At 46.9% G+C, this 18,761-nt stretch overlaps 1 protein-coding gene across 1 annotated transcript in view; it reads left to right on the top strand.

Moving 5' to 3' along the window:
* The first annotated feature begins 15,316 nt into the window (after positions 1–15,316).
* The window catches only part of UBTD2 (ubiquitin domain containing 2), a 61,139-nt gene continuing 57,694 nt past the window's right edge, over positions 15,317–18,761 (top strand). Inside the window, exon 1 of the mRNA XM_054217555.1 lies at positions 15,317–15,423. Coding sequence (XP_054073530.1) covers positions 15,354–15,423 — 70 coding nt within the window. The 5' untranslated portion in view covers positions 15,317–15,353. The remainder of the gene's footprint in view (positions 15,424–18,761) is intronic.

The following is an 18,761-nucleotide window of genomic DNA, read 5'->3' as shown; positions in this document are numbered from 1 at the left end:
TTATGAATTGCCTGTTTTTTCAAACTCCCTGAAGAATTCACTGCAAAGTCTAATGAAACACTTTTTGTCAAAATTAGTCATTTCTGGGATGATGTTTATAATGAATGGAAGGAGATAAGAAATGCAAGAAGAGTTTGTGGAGTAGGAACTGGAAGGTGTATAAGAAAGAAAACAGAAACTTACACAGAAAAATAGGAAAAAGGGACCTAAAGACATAAGGATGTCGTGACATAAGCACTCCCTTCAGCAGTGAAGGCAGCTGCGGAGGCCCTTGTCCACCTCCCCCCTTGGTCTACAACGCTGCAGATGCACCACAGAGGCTGTTCTGAGAGCACTGAAAGCATCTGGGATGAGGATCACCCTCCTGCAGACAGGACCGAGGGCTGCAGGTGGGGAACGTGGAGGGCAGGAAGGACCTTTTTAAATGGCTTTTACCACTGTGTAACAGCAATCTGAGAGAAGTGACTACAGAGGGCAGTTTGTGTCTCTCACCATTCATAGTTCATCATGCATGACCCGCAGAATGGCCCTACGGCCTCTTGTTGTCCAAGAAACCCAAACATTGAAGATTTTATGGGTGCCCACCCTTCTGGTGTGTGTTTACACCCCTCAGGAAGCAAATCTGATGGCTTGTTTTTGAAAATAGCTTCGCCAAAACCTCACTGTTGCAGGCGTGTGCTGACATTTGACATGTCCCATGTTTATCACTTTGTGCCGAGAGTCGCTTCCTTGACAATGGTGGAGCTGTTCAAAGCCAGGGCCATAAAGCAGAATGAAATGGCTCTGCTGAAGGAAAGTTGTTTATGATCATGCTTCCCGGAGTTGTCAGCCAGCTCTTATGAGTAAATATTGTTTTACAAGTGAAAAACTTGCATGGACCTACTGTTATTGCTGTTTTTTTCCTGGGGTGAGTTTTTTGCATAAATCAAGTTAGCAAGAAAACTACCATTTAGCATGTAATGTACCGTTACACTGACAGGAAGGTTTAACATACTTGAGGTGTTTAAACTGAGCTGTGAGTCTTGTCAAAAATGCCAAAAACTGTAATAAGAATAAAGTCGTACCAGCTGCCCTCCGCTGAGGCTTACCCATTTGCAGCTTCCAGGACCACCACAAGCTGTACTTGGAGATGGCCATGCGAGAAGATTAGTGCACATTTTTACTTTATCTCATTTGGTAGTTGGTGGATCTGTGGGGAGTTGGGTATGGAGGAAAAAGCGTCCATGTCCCCGGCTATTTTCCTTCGCAAAGAAGCGCCACAATTAAACAGTGAAGAAGCACGTGCCGGAGCACTGCAGGGATGGGGCCACTGAAAGCAGCAGTGGGCATTACACACAAACACAGTGAGGAGGTGGGTACAACTGCCCGAGCAAACATCTCGGAGGACATCAGCCTCACTGGTGGGATCTGTGTCAGTCCAGAGACGCAAACTGGAAAGATACAGAGAAGATGACTGTTCCCCCTGTGCAAAGATGACGTACACTAGGTCAAAGTATTTCAAACATCCTCTACCACGGGAAGCAAGGGAAGAAGAGGCAACATAAGCAGAGGAATCAAAATCAGACCATACTTTGATATACATTTAAATTGGCACTGCCATCAAAGTCCCAGCGTTCTTCATCCTGGATTCACTCGCAGGCATCCCTCAGTGATGCCTCCTGTACTCTGCAGGCACAAACACCCATGTGCCCATGGAAAGAATCGCAATGAGGTCTCCCCAAGCGGAACTTCCCAGTGAATCGATCCAGCTGGCTGTTTACTTTTCCCTCATGCTGGTTTACCTGGGCCCTCCACAGAGCGGGGGGGTGGCACGGTGCCTGTAGTGAATGGCCAGGCTGCGGGGCGGCAGTGACCGCTTTCCACAGCCACAGTGCCAGCTTAAAACCAAAGCCAACATGAAGAGCTCGTTTTGCTCTTAGGGCACATCTCCCCTCCGAGGCCCATTTCCTGAGCGTAGATACATAAGCAGGATGTATCTTCGGAGCAGGATGCCATCGGATCTGTGAAATAACTCCGGCCATATTAATGTAGTTACACAGTCTCTTGGACAAGCGAATTTCTTGAGAATGAGTTTGCTCATCTCCATCCTGGATTGCAGTGTGCTGTGAAGGCACATGCAACCCAGATGGAAAATGCGGCTATGACGCAGGATTCCCTCAAGATTTATTTCAATGTGGTGGAGGGTCTCAGTCCTTTCGATCTCTACTGTCACAAAATAGCGGAAAAGGGTTTGGAATCCCAACTCCTAAAATTGCTTGAAATCTCTCATTTTGCAAACGTAAGAGCTCTACTATTCAGCTATGAAGTGGATTACAGCGCAGGAGATGAGTCAAGCAGAGAAAATGTGCCGCAGCACACACTCCACCAAGTACCTGCCTAAACCACAGGCTTCCAGTGTCATTCCTCGCTGCAATGGGAGCCAGCTCCTGCACAGAAAGGAGTCTCCAAGCTCTGTTTGACTACAGCAAAGCAGAGATTTTTGAGCCAGGCTTGGGGAAAGAAAGGCAACCACTGAACCAGTTCAGCCACCTGGGGTCTGTACAAAGAACCCCGTTAACAAGGACATGCCACTGCCAGGGGAGATCTCCAAGAGGTGGAGTACTGTCCCACAGCATCCATGGGCTCAACCTGCTCTGAGATAATAGACCACATTTTTTGCAGTTTGTTCAGGGCAGTAAAATCCCCTGAAGGGCTATTCAGTGCCTGACATCAATGAATGCAGGGGATAAATAATAGCAAACTGCAGCTTTGTTTTCTGGTGTTGGAAGAACATGAAGAGGGAGAATTATGTGACCGTTTAACCTAAATGATGCCCAGCTGACTGTGCTAGCCCGCAGAGCCCTGCTTGTTTATCCAGCGATGCTGTACACAAGTATTTGGCAGGCTTTTTTCAAACTACTTCAAGAAGTTTTTCCTTAAATAAGAGAGCCCCTCTGTTCTTTGCAATGTTCTCTATTGCAAGCATTTATAGACTTTCTCCAGTGAAGGTTGTTACAATTCAGCTAGATTTCCACCCAGCACGGAAAGAGGGACACTGTTTTAATTCATATATTTTTATTACTTCGTATTGGTTGCTGCCCCCTTTTCCCATGAAATGAGGCAGCCAGATGTCTAAGGAGAGGTAGCTGTCGTTCAAAAGCACAAAGCTGCCAACACTCATTGCCACAGTAAGTCATGCATCTGTGCTGGGTCACAAAACAGGGGACAGCCACCCGGGAGCACACGCTCACACCACGCACATATGTATCACATCACACAACGCAGGGGCCAGGAGGTGGCCAAGGGGGAGGACATCTCTCATTTATCCAGACAAGCAGCCCACAAGGCTCTTTCCAGCAGCTCCAAAGGGTCCAGGGAGGAGCCGTGGTCATGCGGAGCAGCCGGGAATGCAGAGGTAGAGGCGCACCACCCACCCTTTCTCTCCACTTGTCCTGCCTCACTTAGAGCCACTGATCTCAACCTATATACAGCATTGTTTGCTCTTTCTCTTCAGACTTCCACTGTGCATCCAAGAGTTCATTTGCCTTTCTTTCCCCATGATATCAATCCAATAAAAGTTATTATTCTTCTCTCCCAACTTTGTCTCGCTCATACCCCTAGATCATCAGTGTTGCTTATACAGACTGCTACTAAGCATTTATGTCTTGACTTTTTTAGTACCACCAAGTTTCTCCATTTCTTTCCTGAATTGCTTTAGCACAGTTTATCCTGTCAGTGACAAGACTGATTCTTTACTAGGGGACTGCCAGCCATGTGCTCGTACTGGCCAAAAGACAGGCTATATACGATCTGGCTCAGTGTCAACTCAACGCCATAATACAAGTCCCAAATTGGAGCTGGCTTACAGCTGGGTGGCTCAGATCGCAGGCAAAGCAGGTTCTTCAGATCAGCCACAAAAACATGCCCTTACACAGGGCAGTTGACTTTAAATCTAAACTGAAATGTTCTTCGTTTGCTCTTCACATTAACCCCTCTAGCACAGCACTTTGTATCTACCCCAGACTGAGGTGACAAAGGGGACAGTTGGGTGGGTAGAATTTTTGCCCTTGCGTAAGTTTGGCACGTTAACTTTGCTTAGTTAAGTGTTGTGTTAAAACCTTTTAAAAGATTTTTTTTTTCTTTCTGGCACAGGTGCAGATAAGATTAGAGAGCTCCTTACGCACATAATGAAATTTAGCACCTTGAGAGCCCCAGGACAAGAAGCGGGTGATGTTGGGCAGCCAATGTGCCTCATGCACGAAGAGGGCAGAATTTCCAAAGCACTTGCAGGAGCCGTTGCAACTGCTCATCACAGACAGAGCCAGACTTTCAAGGGAGGTCGGCTGCCCCTTGGCCTGCAGGGCAAGGGGAAAGGTGAAGTACCTTAGTCCTGAGATGAAAGGCATGAGCTCTCATCACACGTTTTGACTTATTTGTTCTGAATCTCATGATCTGATATGTCATTTCCACTTCACGCTACACAACAGTTGGCATTGGCTATAGTCTGGCTCACCCTAGTGGTCTGAAGCTTAATGAGATGTATGTAATGCTCTGTAATTACTTTGGGTGATTTAAGTATTAATGAAAAGTCATCCAGTCACTTTCGAGCAGTTAAATTAAAAGCAAACTGGATTTTGCTAACTATGGTGTGTTCCCAGGTGATAAATGCCCTTTAACAAATCTCATAAAACCTCCTCTTTCTGCTGCACTGAACCTAATTTGGATTTTTACAGTTCTTTTTAATAGTTCCTCAAATAATTTCCTTGGCATAAAGTCTCCTCCTGGACGGAAATTTAATAAAAAACTGAATTGTTGTGAAAGGTATAAGCGTGATCTAATCTTGCCCACTCTTATTCCCAGACCTTGTAAATGTATTCCTAACAGTCAGAGAGTTAATAATTAATAAATGAAATAAATTACTGGGAAATTTCAAGCTTACACCCTGCTCTCCCCACCTGCTTGGCCAATGATAATTAACACTTTCATCTTCAAGTCAGATGCCCCAATGCCTCTGTGGTCCAGTGTAACCAGCTACGCTACCCGGATAAAGATGTGGAGTGCGTTCATATCGCCATGACTCTGCCTTTGGCACCAGTGGGGTCTCTCGGATTTGTAAAGCTGCACTAGTTTGAGTTTGCTGGGTTCAGACCTGGGCATGAATGCACCCAAATAAAGATATAGAAAAGGCCTGGTCCTTCTTGCAGGTGGCAAGAAGGCAAAATATGGCAAAACAACAGTCCAACGACATGAGACATCATCTGGACCACGATTGAATCAGCAAGAGAAGAGTATCAAAGGCGCCAGAGGCAGCAGATGGTCTGTGCCCTGATACATCAATTCCTTTTCAAAGTTACAGTTCAAAACTGCCAGAAACCCTTGAATGGGTCTGCATCCTTCTCTGGGCCATAGATGTCCTCACAGACTAGTTTGGGTATATAACCCCCATTTTAGAGAGTTTCACAATCCACCTGATAATTCAGTAGCCTTACAATAGTGTTCTGCAGCTCAGATGAATAAACGCATGATCAGGAAACAACCCCTGTTTGGGAGCCTGAGCTTTAGGGATAATTCCTGCAAAACCACGGTCTTCTTTTTTCTGCAGATCTGCGTGAGAGGCACCATTTATTGAAATGAACAGGTATGGGTAAGGCAGCCCAGAGGTCCTTTATCATCAGCCAGACCATGTCTATGCTGTGGAGACCAGGAGGTCCCAGCTCCCTGCCTGGGCACTTGCCGGTCTGTGTCCAGGCTCCGTTGCGGAGAGATGCCGCTTTGCTCCATCATGATGTCCTCCCTCACACAAAGCATCACCTGGCGCATGGGCCAGAAAGTACCTGCGCATGCAGGCTAGCATAAGGGAAGAGCACACGTGGAAATGTTTGGATGTCCTTAAGTCATCAGAGCTAATGGAATTCATCCTGGAGCACCCGGGAACCAGCCAAGGATATTTCTAAAGCACTAGTGATTATCTCTGAGAAGCGATGGTGGCAGGCCCCAAGGGACAGAAGAAATGAACAGTGCCCTAGCTTTAAAAAGGAGAAGAAGAGGCCCCAGGAGTTATCCACCAGCCTGCCTAACTCTATTTCTTGGAAAGATACTGGAACAAATTATTAAATAATCAATATAAACATCTAGAAGATAATAAAATGACAAGAAAGAGGCCATCATGGATTTCTCGAGAACAAATCACATCAAATCAATCTAATTTCCTCCTCTGACAGAATAACAGGCCTGGTGGACAAGGGAGAAGCAGATGTGATATATCCTGACTATAAAAAGACTGTGTACTCAGTATTACACGACAGTCTCATGAGCAAATTAGGGGCATATGAGCAAAATAAGAATATAAACAAAATCACCATAATTTGGGTGCATAAGCAGGAGAAAAAAAACACTTCTCAAACAGCTCATTTCAAGTGGGGACAGAGGAGCCTGGTCTGTTCATCATGTCCATTAATAACTGATTTGTGTGATAGCAAAGATAATACAATTTTATAAGCTGGGAGGCACTGTAAACAATACAGAGGACAGGATCTGAATTCAAATTGATCTAGGTAATGGGACAAAATCTGTAAGCTGAAACTCAATGAAGACAAATGCAAAATACCGTGCTCAGGCAGGAAAAATCGAATGTACAAATACAAAATGAGAAATAACTAACAAAGCATCACTGAAAGGATGATGATACCAATTACTTTATCACTCCTGTCTGCCTGTCTGTGTGCAGAGTATTTCTTTTCTGATTACAATGGTCAACCTAGAATTTACTGCTGTGTACAGATACTGCTGACATTGGCAGAGCTGGTGGAAGGTCACACTTTTTATTTTTGGCAAAGAAAATTTCTTTTTCCAAGGTTTATTTATTAAAAGGTAACTTTTTTGGGGAGGGAGCTTATGTGGAGAAAAAACCTACCGTTGCACATTAGAAGTGATCCCCTTTTCATTTAAGGATGAGTTTTACTGTTGGGACAGCAGTAGTGTGTGCCGTCCTGTGCCCATGAGCCCTCCAAGCCCTGGGCTGCCCTCACCCGAAGGACGGGGCTTGCTGTGCTCATCCAGTCCAGCCTCTGCATGCTGGTTAAGCCAAAAGGCAGAGGAAACCTCAGAAATGGTCACTTACCAGTCACCATTCCCAAAAGGGTGCTCCCTTTTAGATCCAACAGCATCGTTCCCGAAGCACAAGTTTTAGAGATCTTTCATGTGTCCACACCCAGTAATACGATGCTCCCATTTACTAAAATCAATATTCAAAACATTTTCCCATCTCTTCAGGTTTTTCCTATTATCTTTTTTTTATTATTAATATTTAATTAAAGTAGTTTTAGTTTGGTTTCAATCCATAAATCCCTTATTCTCTCTCTTTCTCTTCTGGGAAGGGAAAGAGAGGTTAAAAGAGAGCATCTGTCGTTGGTTTAGTGGCCAGCCCAGCCTGAAGCATGCCACGTGAATATCTCTGGTCAGCACAATTCAGGTGTGACGTGAAGTACCATGAATCCAGGCTGCAATGTTAACCCCAACACAATGGAGGACATTTCTTGGATCACTCCTTAGCACCCCTTTTGCTGAACTGTCTTCCTTTGAGGTTTCCAACCCTGCCAGAGCTGCTCTAATCCCTGTGTCCCTTCGGTTTAAATGGCTGGAAATGGTTCACAGAAGAGTGCAGAGTGCTGAAGCAGAAATTAAAGCAACACTTATTTATCCGAATTCATTTTTAAACTGGGCTCTGCGTGTCCCTCACTGGGTTCCTTGCACGCACTGGAGGTCACGTCTCCACCAGGACGGGCCAAGGAGGGTTGCTTACACCGTGCTCTGTCTCACAACAGACGTGTTATTTTCCTCGATTCATACAAAGACTATCTAATAAAGCAGGAGGAGAAACTGCCTCTTTGTTTATTGGAAATATTACAATAGGATCCTATTCTAAATCCCGAGGCAGTATACAGCATAGGGGACAAAAAACAGTCGTCATGAGCTGAGATCTCTCGTTGTCGTTATTGATTTTCTTAACATCATCATCAAAAGTTCAAAACAGATTTTCAGCCAAGTTCATCATCCCTGATACAATTCCACCAACTCAATGAAGTTACAGTACATATGAAATAAGCTTCTCCTCAGAGACAATAGTGATGAGAAGAGACAAGCTTTTGACATTCATCCAGGCAAAGTCATCCAACAATTCAGTGTGAATGTATCCTGCCACACTGGAGATCTTCACTATCAGGAACGAAGAGCTGGCAAGAATCTGGGAGTGGAGAAGTTGTATCATTCCTCCTCTTCTTGGTAGCACCTGGCCAGCCATAGCTACCATTGTCACTGCCATGATTCCTGGTTTTCTCCACTACAAATGAACAGGTTTGGAGTTTATGCTCGTTCACCCCTCACCCTTTCCTTCTCTGCTGCTGCAGGGACATTGTGTGAAGTCCCGACCCCCGTGGCTGTGGCCCGCGGTGCCTCCCCTCCGGATGTCCTGCAAACCTGCGGAACAGGAGCGACTGGGGATGCTGGTGTCCCTGACCTGCCCCGCATGTGCAGTGAGCCCTTGTCCCTTTCCCTGTCTCCATTTCCCTTCCGGGCAAGCACCTGCCCAGACACACACACTGCTGTGACGTGTCCCCAGCACCGAGCGGGGACAGCAAAGCAATCTCTCAGCCAGATGTTTCCTACCGCTGAGGAGAGCGGAGGAGGAATGAATATCCCACCGGAGTATGACTGCAGTCCAAGCCAACACTTCCTGAGCACATGCATCTTCTTCCAGCTCCGCAGCCCATGAGAATGTTCAAGATACAAATCTCAAATATTTGGAATATTAACATCTATCAGTTTCACACGTTCCTTAAAGTAGCATATTTCTTGCATGACTGATCCTGCCATATGGTAACATTAGCCTGTACCATTACCATCTGGCTCAGCTTTAATTTTATCAAAAGCATTTTGACAGGCAGTAGCATCTTTCCTTTTCCACCCCTCCTTCTCCTCCCGCCAAAAACTGTTGATTTCGCCTCAAATGAACCCAATTTTTGGTCCTCCGTGAGAAGGTTGTCTGTATATTCTGTCTAGGAAATAGCTCTTTGATTTCAAATGCTTTGCATTCGGGAGGCAGAGCTAAAACTCAGGAACAAGGGAACTCCCAAACTTCTTTCCCAAAGGAATTGCTGGTGTTCATTAGCTCAAAGCCAAGAAAGAAGCAACGGGTCCTGGGTGTTATGCATTTCTTCCACTCTCTACTCAAGTATGTGCTCCATGAAAAAAATTGTTCCTTAATCAGCCCTGACTTACCCTGTTACCATCGCTAACATATGCCCTCATTCTTGCAAGACAAAAAAGAGAAAAAAGAAACGTCATCCTCCCCCTCTACTCAGCCCTGGTGAGGCCAAATCTGGAGTATTGTGTCCAGTTCTGGGCTCCCCAGTTCAAGACAGGGAATTACTGGAGGGAGTCCAGCGGAGGGCTACAAGGATGAACAAGGGACTGGAGCACCTCTCTGATGAGGAAAGGCTGAGACCTGGGGCTGTTTAGTCTGGAGAAGACTGAGAGGGGATCTCACCAATGCTTACGAATATCTAAAGGGTGGGTGTCAAGAGGATGGGGCCAGACTCTATTCAGTGGTGCCAGGTGACAGGACAAGGGGCAGCAGGCACAAACTGGAATGCAGGAAATTCCATCTCAACATGAGGAAAAACTTCATTACTTTGAGGGTGGCAGAGCCCTGGCACAGGCTGCCCAGAGGGGTGGTGGAGTCTCCGTCTCTGGAGACATTCCAAACCCGCCTGGACGCGTTCCTGTGCCACCTGCTCTGGGTGACCCTGCTCTGGCAGGGGGTTGGACTAGATGATCTCCAAATGTCCCTTCCAGCCCTGACCGTTCTGTGATTCTGTGAAATCAAAATCTCTTGCCCTTCTTCTTCTCACTTATTCGTGACCACAGATATTTTTATCACGCCCCCTGCTCCATTCCTTTTCTAAAGTAAACCACATCTCCACATCTTCCCTTGGAAACTTCAGTGTCCTTTCGGGTGGAGATACATGACCCTGGGCGAGCCCTCCAGATACTAATACAATATTGATAATAGTGGCAAATGCAGAAATGGTAAGAACATAACCCATTGTGTGACCTGTCCTTCTGTGCTGGCTCAGTGACCCAGCGCCTCCCGCTGGGTAATTCGCAGGTAGGCTCAGGGCCCTCATCCACGCTGGCTCGCTTTGTCCCACTGCCACTAATCCACTTCATTATTTAGCACACCGATACATAACACTCCCGCACCCGCCCAGGCAGAGAATCAATTCCAATGCAGCTGAAAGAGGAGGAGAACTTGTCCCCACACAGCAGGTCGTAATGAGATAAGGCTCTCATGGCTTCTATCGCGGCTGATGAGCAAGAGCTGGCACTTCGTACGCTTCAACAGCACCGGTCCGCTTTGAAAAGAAAACTTAAACCCAGCGCCGTAAACAAGAACAGCGGGATGCGAATGGCTGCTTGGCTGCAGATTAGCAAGAAAGCAATACTCTTTGAATGTCGTCAGAATAATAATAAAAAGAAATCACTTCAAATGCGCAATTTATTTTGTCTGTACAAATACAGTGTTTCAGTGTGCAATCAGAAAGCTCACCACAGGAGGGAAGCAGCGTTTCACTTTTGTTTCTTTAGTAATCAAAGCTAATTTATTTTTTTTTAAATATATATTTTGACCATTAGAAAAACCTTCCTGATGTGACAAAGCAATAAATATCCATTGGTCTGATTCAGAGAATTTAAGTTGACAGGAGCTGGTTGGGATGGTGAGTTAAAAAAACCCTTGCTTTCAGAACAGCTTGAAGAATAGAGAATTTACTAAAAATGAGAAGCATGTTTAAAGGGAGAATCAGCAATAAAGCTGTCATGAAACAGAAAATGGAAGTGGGAAGCTCACTTGCCAGCTGCCTTCATGCCGGTCATGCCAGTACCTGCTGGCCAACAGCTAACACTTTAAGATACGTGCTCCCTCTACCCAGTTAAAAATTTGGTTTGTAAGTTCTTGATTTCCAGCACAGGCAAGAAATGGAACTTGTAGTGGAATTGCTCATATATCTATAGCCTGAAGTTAGAGCAACTCTTTTCCCGCAGAAATTAAGTATTTCACAAACATAACTTCAGAAAGTTCTGGTTTTAAATACATGCATGAAGAGAGAAATATCTGATTAAACTCCAGGCTGATTCATTTATCCATTTTCAATGTTTTCAGGCTAAAAAGCAAATTACTTCCATGGTCCCTGTAAAATAACATCAGTGCTGAAATGCTCAAGAGAAAATGAGCCTTTCCTTAACAGTCTGGCAGCAGAGGGTAGTGCCACTGCTGCGTTCTGGGCGAAGCAAAACTGCCAGCAAGGAATATTTGGGGGAATTTTGTGGGTTTCCGCAGTAGAATTCACCACCCCTGGGGATTTTTACAACCTTCTCTGATGCTGCATATTAAATAGTGATTTTTAGGCTTTTCAGTGATACCTTTTCTACAGCTGTTGAGGATACAAACCACAGAGCTTTGCAGAAGTGTATAAAAGAAAGCTGAAACATCACCTTTCCTTCTGTTATTAACAGAGGAGACATAAAGAGCCCGCAAAAGTAGCCCACAGGAGCAGCAGCTGGGCTTGGCAGAGGTCAGGAGAGAAACACAACCTGCTCTTCACAGCAATACACCCTCCGATCGATGGAAGTTCCCGAGAAGCTCAGGCTGCCCCTCCCAGCATTTCCTGCAGCAGAGATGTGTGCCGAGGCACTGGGAGCGGGGTCTGGGTGCTCCTGGAGATCTGCTGAAGGACCCGCACGCCCAGCGGGGACAGGGGAGGCACAGGCAGGACTGGGCAGCCATTCACTCCCTCTGGTTGCAGTCAGCCAGCTCTGGATGTCCTCATGTCTGATGGGGTTCCTCAACCACAGGGACCCCTCTGTGCAGTAGATTTCTTTCCCTTGGTCATTCCAGGAAAACAAACTCTGCCTGGTTTAACATCTTTTTGACATAGCTTTGCGGTCTCTAGGCGGTGGAGACTAACACTAGTCGCTTTGGTATGGCTTTCTAAGGGATGGATTATATTAGCTTGGAGTCAGCCTGAAAATCACTGGTGGGAGTTTTGGAATGGGAGCCGGCGTTCCTCAAAACCGCATCTAAATGTAAGTGCTGTGCATCATATGGGGGCAGGGAAACCGCCATCATGTCGCCTGTGAAAATCAGGCTACAGCCTCATTAGCTTTCAGGAAAGGAGCCATGTGGAAGTAAATCTGAAAATAGCAACTTGCTAAATTTCTTCAGACTCTCCGAGGAGGAAGACGAGCTCAGCATCACACGGCGGTTGGACTCCACGGTTCTTTCCTGCTTCTGCTTCCTTTGGGACCTTTGGCAAATAACCTCATCTCCAGTGTCTCCCTTTCCCATCTGTCAAAGGAGGATGAAAGAGATCTGGGTAGACTTTCGCTTACAGTGATAAGACTTTGATACTACAGTCCTGGGTAGCACCGATAAAAATCAAAATGTTGATGCCTGAGACAGAAGGTTCAGCACTGGTGCAATTTGTCAGCATCTCATACTTGTTCCCACACAAAGATGACTCACCAGAGAACAGGGATTTATCATACTGTATCATCGTGTGATGGCAAAACCCACCACCATTGACTGCAAGCAAACAGTGAGATCCCCATTGGAGAGAAAAATCGGTGAAGTACACAAAATATTTCAATATATAGGAATACACAGGAAATCATCTTGACGACGCAAATGTAGATCCACTTTCTACATGCCGCATTCCTTGGGCCACAAATCCCATCACTCTGGCGCTCCTGGTACAACATGCGGTCCAGTAGCATCTTGTGCCACAAGAAAATCCTTCAGCTGTTTGCACTGTAGGGTTTATGACCCGCAAAGAATCGTTTCCAACCATATAGAGTAGTTGTACCTATATGGAAAAGTCAATTCATTACCCCATTTAATTTGTGAAATGACACTTCTGATCTTCAAAGTGTTTCACATCCCACACATTGCAGGCAGTTAGCAAGTAATAAAGAGTAAGAATTAATTAATCCTAGCCATACCCCCAAGAGATATGTAGATAAACATTAATCTACCGACAGAAATAGAGCAATCGAGGTTATGTGACTTGTCCAAGGGTATCTAGGGCAGAGCCAAGATTAGAGTGCAGAGACTCAGATTGCAAATCTCAGTCCTTGCCTCTTGTGAAACTTATTTTGTGGAGGAATATAATCTTCAAAATAAATCATCCATTTAGAAAAAGTCTTGGTTTGCCTTCTGTGCTTTATTAGTGCATTGCAAGTACATCATCCTGATACAGGGGGTCAGGCAGTAAATATTGGCTTTGGCCTATCCTGAGTGTTTATATACAGATAAATACATATATATGTATAATACATAGTGTGTGCATGAGAAAAACAAGGTATCCAATTAGTTTAATATCAAATATGCAGAATAACAAACATCGATGTGTTATTGCAAAGCCCCGCAAGCAGACTGCTGTCTCAGCGTGGACATTCTTTCCCACGCCAGCTCGCAGCCAGCAGCCCCCCCGTTACGGAACAGAGTCACACTGTCTCTAACCCCCCTCAGCCTCGCAGACAGGCATTTTTGGGATCTCACTGGGTGGGACAATATCCAGAGGTGGAAGCTGCCCTAAGTTCCCCACTGCAATCCACGCTCTCTCTGCAGAACTAACGTACTCCAAGGATGATATACCCGCATCAGCACCTACTCTCAGGAAAATTTGCAAACATCCTGAACTTTCTTCTGCATTCCTACAATTTTGAACAAATTAAGTTCAATGCAAAATAAATAAAAAATGCACCTGGTATACCTTCAACTGTACCTGTGTATGTTCCGGCAAACCCCCGTGTGGCCCTCAGATACAACCTGGAAAGAAAACTAGAATAACCGAGCTCTGTGTGTTTCCTTTATCTGGTTTAAACTTCTGCACAGACAAGGAACTTTTGCTTTTCTTGTAATTAGCATGTGTTGACTTTAATAATCTTTCCTTTGGTTTTCTTACCAGTCCTGACCTTCCAATTTGGGCCCATAAAACAAACCAGCTCTACATCTTTTTGCTCCCAGATGATAAAGTGCTCGGTGTTTTGCACTCAGCTTATTTCATACATTTGGGATTTTAATTATCGATACAAGTCCTTCCCAAAGCCTGGCTGGTCTTTCGGTATGAAGATTATGTAGGAAAATTAATGGTAGAAAAATGGATTTGTCCATCCACTCCTTTCACTGCGGTCACTATGAGCTCTACAAACAGCTAAGCAATTTTAATTCTAAAAAATGCATTTGCAATGTCATCTTTAAGGAGAAAAAGACGCTCAGCTTTTGTTTTTTGCTGTTTTGTGTATCAGAACATTAGGCTGCCGTGTATAGCAGAGCGTGTGGGGAATCCAAAGCACAGTCTGTTACCGTGCTTTATTTTTTTGCCCTGTCTGCTTCCATTTTTCAATGTTCTGACTTATTGCAGGTTGTTTCAAAGAGCTACAGTGCATCTGATAGCGTATGAACCATAACTCCCCAACCCACAGCCAGATTGCTGCTGCAATAAGATAACCCCTCTAGGCATTAAGCACACAGAAGTTGAACTTTTGTTTGAAGAGGACTGAAGTCAGGTGCGGACTGACCAAGCAGCACTGGTTTTGCTTAGTTTTCATTTTAATTTTGTCATGGTTTGGAGCTGTCTGTTAACAGAGGTGTTTGGATTATGAGTGGTATACAGATTTATCTCCAAGTGTGCATGTTCTTTCTCTTCTTGTGCAGACATAAATAAGACAGGGAAACACGGGAAAGCCCCAGACTGCACAGGAAGAAAAAATAAATACACCTGGCCACCGAAGGCCCGGGGAGGTCCCGCTGGCGCGACCCCCGCAGCCCCAGCCTGGCAGACGGGGGTCTGCCCCGCAGCCCCAGACACACCCCGCGGCCCTCGCCCTCCTCCCCCGTCCGCTCGCCCGGGCCCACGGCCTCGGCTCGACCCCCGCCCCGGGGCCGCCCTCCAACTTCCACCGGGGCTTCGCCCTGCCCCGCGGGACCGCCGCTGCCCGCCGGGGAGGGGCGGCCCGGGGTTGGTGGCGGCGGACAGGCCCGTCCCGGCCTGCGGGCCGCAGCAGGGCAAGACCCGCTGAGGCGGCGGCCCGACCCCACCCGCACCGGGCCGGGGAGAGCCCCAGGCCGAGGCGGGCCCCGCCGGCCGGAGGCGGAGCCGGGCGGCGAGAGGAGGCCGCGCCTCGGGGGCGGTGTTGCAGACCGAGGAGGCGGCTCCGGAGCCATCGCGCCTGCCCGGCCGGCGGCGGAGCTCGGCTACAGGGGGAGGGGGGTGGGGGGGCGGCTCGGCGGCGGGTCTGCGGGCCGGGCGGGCCCCATGGGCGGGTGTGTGGGCTCCCACCACGACTCCTCGGGCAGCCTCAACGAGAACTCGGACGGCACCGGAGGTGAGCGACGGGGACCCGGGGCTGGGAGGGGGGGTGCGGGTGGGCCGCCCCCGGCGCCGCGGGGGGGACCCCGGGGCGGGCGCTGCGGGCCGGGGCCTGCAGCGGGGCCGGGCCCGGGGCCGGGGGGGGCCGCGCCGCCCTCGGGGCGCCGCGCCCGGCTTCCCCCACCCCTCCCCGCGGCCGACCCCGGCCCGGGCCGCAACTTTCCCGGGGCGGCGGGGGTGTGCGGGGGGTCAGGCTGGGCACCCCCGGCCGGCTTCAGCCCCCCGGGGCTCGGCGGGGTGCCCGGGCGGGCAGAGCCCCGGGTGCGGGCTCGGCTCGGCCCCTCCGCGGGCCCGGCGCGGCCCGGGGGCGGGCGGCTGGGGAAATAAAGACAGGCTGGGGAAAGGGCCTGCCTGGGGCTCCCAAACTTTGTTTTCCTTGGGCTCAGCTCCTTGTGGTGTGCGGAAAAAATAATTCTTCAGATAACTTAGATCCTGGCACTGCGGCGGGTCTGGGTTTTATTTTTCTTTTTAGTCTCTCCAAGAAAGATGGATGCTTTCCTCCAGCCTAAATCACCCATGCTAAATAATCAATTTGCAGCGACTTCAGATGCTGGAGCAGCGTGTTCTCACCCGTGTGCAAGTGCACACCTACTTAGCGAGTGTAGCTTATGTGGAAACACTGCTGCAGCGTAAGCGGCCTTTATCCTTATGTTTTTATCTACCTAAATGTCTGAATGATTGCTTTTTCAACGTTCTGGGGTTTGTGGACCCCTGGTGTTCTTCGGCTGAGCTGTATATGCTTTATAGTCATTTAAAGTCAACCTACCAACAGGACACTTGACTTTTTAAGTAGTCCTCACGAATGCAGGGTCCACAGACTTCAGGTTGAAAATTGCTGACCTAGGTCTGCGTCTTCCCCTGTGCCTTACAGAGTATTATTTGTCAGTCTGGGTTTATTTCAGATGCCTCAGCTGATGGGTGTTCTGTCATATCGGTGACTTTGCTGTCATTCCATAATGCAAAAAAACGCAGCTCTTAGAATTATATCTTGAGCAGCCACCTGCTGATTAATGCCAGATACGTAGTTCATAGAAATACCAGAAAGTCCAGCTGCTAAGAGCTGTGTAGGATTTAATTACATCATTGTCATGAAAAGGAATGTTATAGCTTTGTCTAGTATGAGTCTTCCTTACTCTTCTTTGCTAAGAAAAAAGGGAGGTTCATGAAATCATAGAATGGTTTGGGTTGGAAGGGACCTTAAAGATCATCAAGTTCCAACCCCCTGCCATGGGCAGGGACACCTCCCACCAGACCAGGGTACTCAACACCCTGTTCAACCTGACCTTGAACACCTCCAGGGATGGGGCATCCACAGCTTTTTTGGACAGCCTGTTCTAGTGAAGTGAGAAAGAAGGGGAAGAAGTGAGTTATCTAAAAAATGCATCTGTACAAAGCAGACTTACCAAACAGTAAAAAAATGCAAGAGTGTCAGTGCGGCAAGGACTAGAGCATAATAAAAGTCAAAGAAAAAGAATAGTGGGAATCCTCACATACCCAAAAAATCTTGACCAAAAAATAGCATTAAAAGCTACACTGATGTTTGTTCTGAGACCTGCTTCAGAAGCTAGGTGTTATGAGGTGAGATCATGTCACAGAAATAGCCTGGGTTTAATTTCCTTGCTCTTATCTTGCCTGATGTCAAATGAATGAGATACAAGAAAAAAAAATTATCAGTTTGTCTGATCCTGTAAAATAGTCTTATTACAAGCCCAGTATTAGCACGTGAGGTGAGGAGTCTCACTCCGAGTTGTCTACGGATTGCTGTCCCGGATGGGCTTACTGGGAGCACGTTCCTGCTTGGTGTTTACACGGCGTGACACGCTGCTGCTTTGGGGTTAAATAACCTATTGTGCGTGGTGCATTAGAACAGCAGCTGGGTTTTTCAAGATGTAAGAGATGCGAAATGCATGTCAGCTGGCTTGTGTTGATTCATGCTCTAAGGATAATGTTCCTTAAGGTTGTCTTGCTGAAGTGAGAAGTGATGAAATTTCAGTTGAATTATAGGCTTCTTAGGTCTGTCTTAAACAATCAGCTACAGTGTGCAATAGCCTGTTTTGTAATGTTACGTATCTGTCCTGCCTCATAACAAGAAAAAAAGGGGTTGTAGGTTAAGCTGAAAGAACCTCAGAATATCTTTTACAAATCCTGAGATGTCAAAGTCCAGCCTGCGCTAATTCTTAGCTTTACAAATTCTGAAACATGCCCACGCCAAGTATGAAATCTGACTTGCGCTCTCGAGGGAGCTTATGTCTTGAGGCATCAGCAAGCGAACCGGCTGAAGCACAAGCGAACGCGATTTGGAGACTAGACATGTGCAGAAAGACGACTTGTTCCTGTTTCCCATAGAAGGCTCATTTTCTCCAGCTCCTGTGCTGTGACCTGGTCTGGTGTATTCGCTTTCAGATTGCTGTCAATGAGCAGGGCCAGATCATTTATAAATCTCAGGAAGGTGTTTTGGAACAGAAACACCTCAGTTCTCACCAGAGCATTGCCAGTGATGGGCTTACTTTTGGGGGGGCTTTGTCTTTTTCCCAGAATGGCAAAGTTTCTTGGTGAATTACGAGTGGTCAAGAGATGGATTAGATAGTAATAGCGGCGCATGAAAGTGGGAGCCGGATCTCCAGTCTAATTCATACTGGTCTCAGTCTATTACAGTCCTGTGTGGAGCTGGCGAAACCTTGCTCGATTGTATCACTGGAGTTGAGATGAGAATTTGTCACATCCTCGTATTCTCCTCAGTCCTTTTGTCAATCACTGGCACTTCCCATTACTTCTCGGCGGAGCTGACAGCGTGCCCTGACAGCCTGCGCTTACTTTGTCTGTTACTATTGGTATTTTTCAAGGTCAAGAGGCTTGCATGTATCCGGAGAGCCATTGCATATACTCAGGTGTGTCCCCCTGTGTAACATTAAGTTAATCAAAAATACCATCTCTCCTATGTGTGCACCAGCTTATTGCACGTTTCTGTTCACGTTGGCCGAAGCAGGAGTCTGTTCCGTAACAAGAATTAAACAGATGCTGCTCTGCCCATCCTGCTGGAAATGAAATGGTCTTTGCAGATTGGTACCAGCTGTTTCATTATCACTGCTCTTTTTAGCAAGTTTTCATTTCAAGAGAATATTGCTTGTCATATTTAGGAAAAAGTTCCTGTCTGGACGCTTGGTGCATTGTGGTCCAGCAGAGCTGTATTGTGGCGGGTGGGTGTCCTGGAGGGTGAGATGGATTTATTGGTGACTCTTTAAAGGAAGTAGAAAGAAGAATAAAAGATGATTGTTAAGTGATTTATAGACACAG

The sequence above is a fragment of the Rissa tridactyla genome, chromosome 11, assembly GCF_028500815.1.
Source record: "Rissa tridactyla isolate bRisTri1 chromosome 11, bRisTri1.patW.cur.20221130, whole genome shotgun sequence".
Lineage (NCBI taxonomy): Eukaryota > Metazoa > Chordata > Aves > Charadriiformes > Laridae > Rissa > Rissa tridactyla.
This window is presented reverse-complemented; position numbering and strand designations above follow the sequence as displayed.